This window comes from Alnus glutinosa, chromosome 2, assembly GCF_958979055.1.
Source record: "Alnus glutinosa chromosome 2, dhAlnGlut1.1, whole genome shotgun sequence".
NCBI lineage: Eukaryota > Viridiplantae > Streptophyta > Magnoliopsida > Fagales > Betulaceae > Alnus > Alnus glutinosa.
In genome coordinates this window covers 36,625,671-36,635,238 of record NC_084887.1, presented here as the reverse complement: position 1 = coordinate 36,635,238, position 9,568 = coordinate 36,625,671, and the positions used below count along the sequence as shown (strand labels likewise).

Below are 9,568 nucleotides of genomic sequence, written 5' to 3'. Positions count from 1 at the left end.
ACGTGCGCACGCGCTTTCATTGGTGATTATATTGCCATGACGTATTACATGTGTTTAATGAAAACATGTTTGAAGGAAAAAGATTTATGAACGAAAGTGTTTGAAAGGAAGCCATGAATGTGAACAAAGTGGGATTCGTGCAAAGTATTGATTTGTGAAAATGAATGTAAAATATGGGTACCCGACAGAAAAACGAGGTTATACACTTTAACACTAACAGTTAGGAAGGGGAAATTAAAAGCTTAACCATGTTTTGCAATAGTTGTTTAGTAAACTCAAGTTAGAGAAATTTTATAGAAAATAATGCACATGATATGATCTTGATGAATACACTTGTTGAACTGTGGGCTTACACATCCAACTTGTGGTAATTTTATAAATGTTGTCGTGGAGACAGTTGGCATGAACCTCGTACACATATGTCTGAGCTTTTGTCCAAGAGGCCAACAGGAGGACTCACTTTTGAATAGCTTATTTACTATTCCACTATATACCACTATTCCAGTTTAGGTTTGTAATTAGACAAGTGTGATTTTGTTGTAGACGGCAATATAAGTTATGTTTATGAAGATGTGTTTTTATTTGAAGCTCTAGTGCATTATATATTTCATTGAATTTGTAGTTCATAAAAGTAAAAGAATTTTTCTATACAGTTGGTAATTTCCGATGCGTAAGTTTTTAGTAAATAATAGCATCACGTGAGAATTTAGATAATTCTGCTCACGACTTGTTATCAAAGCCGGGGCATTATAGGTAGTCCATAAAAATTGCCATCTCACATAAATATACAAGTTAATCATTCAAAATTATATTTGTGCCCCATTAGAATTCCCAAATTGGAAAGAGTCATTTCTATATAAGTATATGAGTTGATAAGTTTTTTTTTTGTATATTTTTGTATTGCCAAACCTAGTGTTGATTTCCATTTTCTCCTTGTCTATGATGTTTTTTCATACCAAGAGTTTTATGGATCACATATGGTTTATTGGAAATTTGATATATGACATAAATATAAGAAATATTAATTTATTGTGGATTCATATATTTTTTTCAATATAAGAAATACTAAGATCCTGTTTAGAACACAATAATAGATTCATGAATTAAATAATTATTCAGTTAATTATTTGGTTGCGCCACTATTACTGCCCAAAACGAGGAATAGATATTCATCTAAAGAAAAGTAGAAAATATATATTCAACAGGAATGGAATAGCTATAAAAATAATATCCCAAAAAACTATAAAAAAAAAATAAAAAAAAAAAAAAAAATAGTTGTCTCCCACCTTGGGGATGGTCTGCGTTGCATGAAGCAGACAACAAATGCGAATGGTTTTCTTGTTGCGTGCCCAACAAAAATAAAAAATAAATGGTGTTTTGGGTATTATTTTTATAAGAATGGGTATTTTAGAAAATCCACTTGAAATCGGATTCCATTCCAATTATTAAATTTGGTCATTCCTTTGGTGTTATGAAACAAATGAATATGATGAGCATTCTATTCAATCTTCTTGTATTCTTGGTAATACTCATTCTTATTATTAGATAATCAGTATTCTAGTGTACCAAACAAATCCTAAGAGTTTATATATCTATAATTTCAAGTATTTCACAAGTTTATTTTTATTTTTATTTTTTAAAAAAAGTAGATATATTTATAAGCAAATAGAAAAACAAATAAAGACCATCATAAGGGGATCGGAGAGGATGAAGGACAGATAGAGGGAAGTACTTTATGTGAATGCTTCCTGAAATATTGAAGGAAAAGGAAGAAACCCATTTAATTGAGCTGTGTCTAACGAAATTGATACTACATGAATTTTTTTTGGAAGATCAAACAAAAGCCTTCATACGAGGTTATAAATATACGAGTAATGCCCTAGAAGCCGGAGAATAATATCTAATTGTGATTTTAAAAATCATAATATATTTGAAGGATAAAAAAGGAATAAGTTTTGCATATAATAAAGTTGGCAAGATTTAGAGGGCTTATTGCCGATTTTTAAATATTTAACGTCAAAACACAAATAGATGAATACTTCAATAGGTAATGTGTACTTTCTCCCTAAGTATATGAATTAAGACATGAATGTAGGGCTAATAGTACTTTAAGGAGATGCTTTACAAATAGTTGAAGCAAGTTATTAAAGAAAGGCTTCATTTTCAAAACAATAATAATAATAATAAATAAAAAATCGATAGTGTCTTTTCATACATAAAAATGACTCGATTTGACTTTTTCAGTATTATTGAAAAATTAGAAAAGAAAAAGATCTTAAGAATTAATCCTTCAACTATCAAAGGACAACATTCCAATTAACCGTTGAGTTCCGTGCTCCAATGGAATTCATTTCCATCCTATAAAAGGCAAAGCATATATAAATTTTCTAAAATTTGGGTCTCATGATTTTTTTTTTTTTTTTTTTCAATTTCGTCTCTAAAAGTATTATATATTTTTTTGAGGACGTAAGAAACATATATATATTTTTTTTTTTAAGAAGCATGTGCTATTAAAAAAATATGTGATTTTCATATGTTAAGGGACTCATAACATTTTTAAAGACCGAGTCGAATTTTTTTTTCTAAAATATAATTTGTAAGAAATTTACGCCCAAAGCAAAGTGTGACAAAATCGAAGGTTTGCAGCTTTTGGTCTGCTTGAAAATGAACTTAATTCAAATATGGATTTTAAATTTTAAAAATTTATGTAGTTATGGGTGTTTTGGGCATTTAAAATTTGTACTAAGTGTGAATTTCATGGAGAAAAATAAAGGTATACTCAAATAGAAAGGATCCCAAATAAAAAGCTACAAACTAAAACTATTCTAAAGCTACAGTTTACAAACTACGAGCTAAATGCAATTGATGAAGAAAGGGATCTTTCCTATAGGGTCATAGACAACCGTCTTCCTTTTTGTGGATAAAGAGGTGGCTTTCCATCTAGGACTGGGACTGGTTGCACTTTTCAGTCCAAAATGTAGCCTATTCTACTGTAATCGTAAAGATGTTTTTGATAAGACCCATATACCCAAATAGATGTTCGGACATGTAGCTTCGTCAGGGGGTGGGGTTTCAATTGCATGTTCGTTCGGAATTTTCAATTGTAAAGAATCTTGATTCTTTTAGGATTGTAAAAATTTTATTTTGTTTTATCAAACTGTGTATATTATACTAAGCCATTTGATATTATATACATTGTTAAAAAAAAAAAAAATTAAAAAAAAAAGAAAAAAAAAATTGACCATAAAATATTCCGCATAGAGGAGGTATTTTTCATGCCATATAATTGCTCAATAACTCGTTGCATGCCAACGCGTAGACATTATAATTATGTCTAAAATACAGAGGTCAACTCTCATGCAATGCATGGACTTAAAAACTAAAAAGCTTGCTTGGAAAGGCCTGGCCTCGGGGCTAGGCTAGTTAGTAGGCTTTATTTTACGTGCTTAAACCAAGTAGCCCCCTTTTTTTTCTCATTGATTTTGCACAGTTTTATTCCAAAACAATTGGAGAAAATATGTCCGTAATTCATGTGATTCTTAGGGCATTTTCTTACGAGATTAATAAAAAAATGTGATTTTTAATTTTTTATATACATTTAAAAAAAAATATAAAAATTACATGCTCTAAGAACAAATATTAATTTAATAAATTGAATTAAAAAAAAAAATCATCTAATCCAATTTTAAGAGAAACCTTATTCATTACATAAAAGGCGGGGAGAAAATTGCCACCTAGATGTTTTTACTTTTGTAGACTTTCTAAATTTATTACTTGTTCCTCCCTTTTAGGGGCGCTCTTATATACTTCCCATGTATTAGGGTTATGCCCCTCTGCGCTTTATTGATGAATTTGAAATTACTTATAAAAAAAAAAAAGGTGGGAAAAAAATGACCACTTTGTTTACTAACACATTTTTTTTCAACTCCTTTTTGTTTTCTCTTTATAAACAAACTCAAAACTATTTTTACATTAACATTCTTTCAAGAAAAAAAAAATTCATTTAAAAAGCATTAACAAATACGTCATTCTACGGTTAAAAAATGGAGAGAAGGCGTAGAGAGTTCTTAGCTGCGTTACATTATAGAAATAAGAACATCTCCGTTTCATTTAATAAAATGAAGATTATCAATTTTAAATGAAAAGTCAGGATTTAAAATTGGTGCATGTAACGATATATATAAAATCATTGTTGACTCGTCTTTTAAAAATTTAAATAATATGAAATTATATGCATTATTAGATGTATCAACTTTAAATTATGATTATAAAATGAATAGTATCCATTTCAAATGAAATGAAGAGGATCGTATTCTTATGGGTGACAAAAGTTTAGATATTAAAAACTCATTAATCCACTTTCAATTATTGTCGGTATACACAAATGGAATTTTAAGACATGGACTCGCACACCAGAGCAAACAAGAAAAGAAAGGGGGGAGGGGGGAAGACAAAAAGAAGATAGGTAACCACCTAACTACCGACCAAACCAACCTCCTCTTGGGGGCTGGAGTTCCCCATCATTCATCAACTTATCCAGCACTACATTCAGGTCAACCGACTGGCCGTTTTCTGTCAGCTTTCGAACTGTTGCCCTCACGTGGTCTCTAGGGAATCCCATATGGGTCACTTTGTCAATCACATCATCAATGGGAACCCTGCTCCCTGTTCCCGCAGAACCTGAACCACCACCAACCCCAGAAGCAGTAGGCAAGGCCTGCGGTAGCACCCGAGCGGTTGGGAGCTGTGGGTAACCACTTCCACCACTCTGTGCCCCAGCAGGAGAAGAGAGTTGTGGTTTTACTGCAGAAGAACTACCATATTGAGGAGATACACCATAATGGTATGGTTCACTGGGCCCGGATGGTGGGCCATATCCAGCAGGAAAACCTGAACTCGATCTACCAGATGGTGGCTCATACATGTGAGAAGGTGCCCCATAAAACTGTTGCGGGGGAGGGGGTCCACTGGGTGGCTGCTGAGGTGGGGGCTGGCGAAGGATTGGTGGGTAGTTCTGAGGAGCATAGGGTGTTTCTTCAGCATGGTGGCCTAATGAAGGTTGGAGTTGAGTGGGATTAACAGCTGAAAGGGATGGGTGCTGTTGAGGCGGCTGGGATGGTGGCTGGGAGAACTGTGGTTGAGGGGCCTGTTGAAATTGTTGATGTGGTGGCGGTGCTGCAGGAGGAGGATGTGCCTGTTGACTTAGAGATGATTGATATTGCTGACTTGGGACTTCTGGAGTTTGACCGGGTGGTGGGAAGTAAGGCTCACGCTGAGGAATAGAAGGGATCTGGTTCTGAAGGAGTTGAGGAGGAAGTTGAACTGAAGGTGGAAGATTCTGATGGAGAGAAGGTTGGGGAGGAGCATTAGGGGGAGGAAGCGCTGGGAGTGATTGTGGAATATTAACAGGAGGAAGCTGGTGGTGGGACTGCTGAGGAGCAGATGCAGCCTGCTGCACAGAATCAACTTGCATACCATGCTGGGTTTCTGGTTGATGGTCTACCTTGGACAATTGTAGCTTCGCAAGCTCTAGTTGACCATCAACTATTAATTGTTTATCCTTTAAAACCTGTACCCCTGCTAGCACCTGTACGTAAATGAACAAACACCAAAGGGAAACAATAGAATGATCAATAAAGCAGCACAAACGCAAACAAGAAAGTGAGCATACTAATCACATTGTTGGAAGCCTACCTCTGCTTCAGAGGATTTAGTTTTCACTTTCTGCACTAGGTTTTGGGTTCTCAAACAAATGAACTGATGTAAATAGTTCTGGAGGCATTATTTTAATTCAAAATATTGTCAAAGATCAAGGACATCCGAAGGAAGAGTAGAGCATCATTTCTCGAGGAATAATAAGTTGAAAATAACCAACTTGAAATTGCGAAAGCTTCAGCACCAAGTTTTGGGATCTCAAGGGAAGAAATTGACATTGGGGTAAAAGAGTTTTAGATGTCATCATTAGCCAAAAATTCGTAAATATCACCAAAAGGCACTACTGGAAAAATGGTTGGCCGGCATCACACTAAATATGAACGAATCAACATGAATAGCATGTAAGTATATATATGCCGCAAGCATCGATATATATATGGTGCATGCAATATGGCACCTATGGGTGTATGTCATGTTGGACAGGCTTAATAGCAAGAATTGAACATTTAACAACGATCAAAACCAATCCACTTAATTTTGGACCTGCACAGAGTTCAGTTCAGCAAATTATCCACTTAACTCCCAAAAGATGACTAACTTAACTCCTAAAAGCTGACTTCCCGCCCATATTACCACTTCGAAAATTGCTTTCAACAATGAAAGCATTGCTAATCATCATATATTGCGATGTGGAAAATGGTTATTGATCTGAGTTATGCCTAGACGTATTATTGATCTATATGACTGATGGTGGTCCTCTGGCAGGCCAAGGAGTGCTGCGGTATGGAAAATGGTGCTTACATGCCTCTTTTAATGTTTTTGGAGGAAAAAGAATGACAGAAACTTAGAGGAGAGGGAGAGGACTATGGGAGATATTATTTATATGTTCTTTGAAACATTGTATTTTTAGACGGCAATGTATGTGTCTCATTTGTCAATTAATTATAGTGACTTTCTTGTTCATTTTGCTCTTTCTAGTTAGGTGGTTCATTTTGTATACTTCTTTTATACTTAGGGGCGCCTTACTCTTTCAATAAGATTGGTTTATTACTTATTTAAAAAAAAAAAAATCAACTTATATTGTGAGCATGTTCGTAGCATGAGTTGATGACATCCACCAAATTCATAAAATTTACCCAAATCCCAAATGCACTTAACTGCTACAAAGCACTAAAAGAAAGGTTTGATAGAGAAGATACCTCTCTAACAATATTCTCCAACTGCCGCATTTTTCCATCAGTGCTTCCATGGTTGTTTCCAACAGATACCTTAAAATCATCCACAGAATTCTCAAGGTTTCGGGTTCTGCTTTCCAGCTGAGTTAGCCGTGCGCTAACACCTTCCAACACATGTAGCAAATTATCCGCATGTTTCTTCATTGTTTGATCAATCTCAGACACAATTGTAGCATCAAAGACATTTAGATCCTTATCCAGAATGACTTTTGCAGGTTCAATGGAGTCCAAGGAACCATAATTCTGTATAAGATATGGAACACCAATTAAATGTACATGAAGAGAATACTCAGAAATAAATAAGATAGCCTATCATCAATATCTCCAAATAACAGAACTACAGAACAGTAGTACTCCCTACAAATTACCCATAAGACAAGAGAAAGAAAGTAGTCCAACAAAGGCAAATAATCTGGTCAATCCAAAAGAGAACGAGAAAACTATACAAAAGTATAAATCAAACAGAAAACCGAGAGGGGAGAAAAGAAAAATAACAACAGAAACCATCTGTATTGTCTAAAGACCAAGGTTTAGAACCTAGACACAGAAATCAAGGTAAAACTCAACCAGGGAACTCAAACTAACTTTAGTGCCAGTAAATTAATCCACAGAGCAAGAGCCTAATTAGCAGTAGTGTTTTATATGGGACATAAACAATGCTCTGGACACTCCGTTTACCACTGAGCGCATAACAGCAGTTTTTTTTTGCTTTTAGCATGTCAGGGATTGGATGGGGGGAAGACATTCGAAGGGATGAAAACTCATCTGATTGCCCTAACTTTTCATTTTTATTTTCCAAACTAACCTTTCCTGATTGATAATCAGATAAATTCATGCATGTTTCAGCCTATGATATCAGTGATTTTAATTTCTATACATGCTGGAATTAGTTTCATCAATACGTACACATGAATTCCAAGTCCAAAAGCATCTAACCAACCAAACATCAAAATATGTGTCCAACATATTGTAGGTTATCCTATTTAAAAACATAACATATATAAGCATTCACAATGTCATCATTGCCAATTGATCCGTTTTATTGATTAAATATCTTATGGGAATCTGACTGTTCTGTCAAAGCTAGGAGCATATATTTTCTTGCTCCAAATGAAAAGATCTTCCCAGCTCAACATGTGATAGAAACATCCGATCGTAAAATTAGACCCTAGATTGTTCCCAAAAGTTCTGACCACTTCTTCACAAACTTCAATCTCGAAGATAACGAAACAACATCCTCCCGAAGAAAAAAAAATGGTAGATACACCATACCAATTGATCATCGATTAAATCAAAACCCACCCAGATATCTTTAGAGCAAAAGATAAGGAACCTTAAGACACTAATTACTACTAATACTACCGAGAGAGAGAGAGAGGGAAAAAAAAAAAAAAGAAGAAAAAGGTATAGCTCCAGACAAATCAAGTAAAAAACCTCAAGTTCATGCATAAACCACAGGAAAAACAATATGTTTCTTCAACCATATAAACAGGTAATATTCCTGGTGGGTCTTGGGTGTCAGCTAGCTCAACAGATAAAGTCTTCTATTATCTGGGATCGAACCCTGACCATCGTCTAGGCCACAGACAAATTGAGCCACCAATGAATCCAAAGAAAAAGTTAAATATTTATTAGATATTCCACTACAACCTATGCATACAAATATGATACCATGGATCGGATATTTCGAAGCTTTTTTTTTTCCCCCCAATTAAGCTATAGATCCCCAACTCCTTTTCCCAAAAGCAACTAGTTCTTTGTGACCCATTATCAATCCATAACAAACCCTCAACCAAATCATCCTTTCGTTATATATATATATCGCAATTCGCAAATCAAGAAGAAAACTACGAGTCCGATACTGAGCATTGCCTAAAGAACTATAACCAGTACAACAAATTCATCGTAAAAAATAGTTAAAAAAAATAAAAAATAAAAAATCATAAACCCTATGTAACAACCAAATGGAAACCCTAAATTTCAGAGAGAGAGAGAGAGAGGGTTACTCTAATAGGTGTGGTGGTGGTGGTGGTGGTGGGCTTGGAATCGGAACCGGAGCTCCATGCCCGAGCCTGGAGATTGGGAGAGGCATCGAAATTGGGGGGCTGATAAAGAGGGCGAATCGGCTGGAAATCGTAGCTGGCCACGATCTCCTCCTTCTGATTAATCCCATTCTTGTTGACACCGCCAATTTGATGCGTGTGGCCGTGATGATGGTCGACCTCCTCTTCCTCCTCCTCCGGATGGTTCATCAGGTCGATGAAGTCCTTGCTCTGCGTCGCAGCAGATCCCTGCGACAGATCCATTATCTGCTTGTCCATGTACGGCGTCGTATTCATCGGCTCCCCGCACCGCCTCGCAAAATGGGACCAATTTCGGTGCTTTCTTATTTTTTTTGTTGGGTTTGAGGATTGACAGGAAACCCGAATGACGAAGACAATCTCTGTTTTTTCTTATTTTTCTTTGGGTTACTTCTTCACGACGGAAATTTGACTTTTCTTTTTTTAATTTCTTGGGAATTTTTTTATTTATTTATTTTTTAACCGTGTTGGTGTTGTCATTATGACATTATTTATATTTCTCTTTTAATTTGTTTAATTCAATTTATTAAATTAATATTTATTTTTAAAGTACATTATTTTTACATGTAAGATTTAATACTTACATATTAAAAATAT

The 9,568-nt window shown here is 35.0% G+C and overlaps 1 protein-coding gene across 1 annotated transcript; it reads right to left on the bottom strand.

The window, feature by feature from the left end:
- Positions 1 to 4,331: 4,331 nt before the first annotated feature.
- On the bottom strand, positions 4,332 to 9,349 carry LOC133859882 (uncharacterized). The gene is made up of 3 exons (XM_062295436.1): positions 8,897 to 9,349; positions 6,855 to 7,133; positions 4,332 to 5,587 (listed from the first exon to the last, which is right to left on the bottom strand). Exons 1-3 carry the CDS (start codon positions 9,227 to 9,229, stop codon positions 4,478 to 4,480), a joined length of 1,722 nt encoding a protein of 573 aa, XP_062151420.1. The 5' UTR covers positions 9,230 to 9,349; the 3' UTR covers positions 4,332 to 4,477.
- Positions 9,350 to 9,568: the final 219 nt, after the last annotated feature.

Bases quoted from the DNA above. Each gene is read 5' to 3' on its own strand.
- LOC133859882 (XM_062295436.1), bottom strand. From the start codon at position 9,229: ATGAATACGACGCCGTACATGGACAAGCAGATAATGGATCTGTCGCAG. The intron at 7,134-8,896 runs GTAACCCTCTCT...TATCTTATACAG, and splicing joins CCACCACCACACCTATTAGA to AATTATGGTTCCTTGGACTC. The intron at 5,588-6,854 runs GTATCTTCTCTA...ATTTACGTACAG, and splicing joins TGGAGAATATTGTTAGAGAG to GTGCTAGCAGGGGTACAGGT.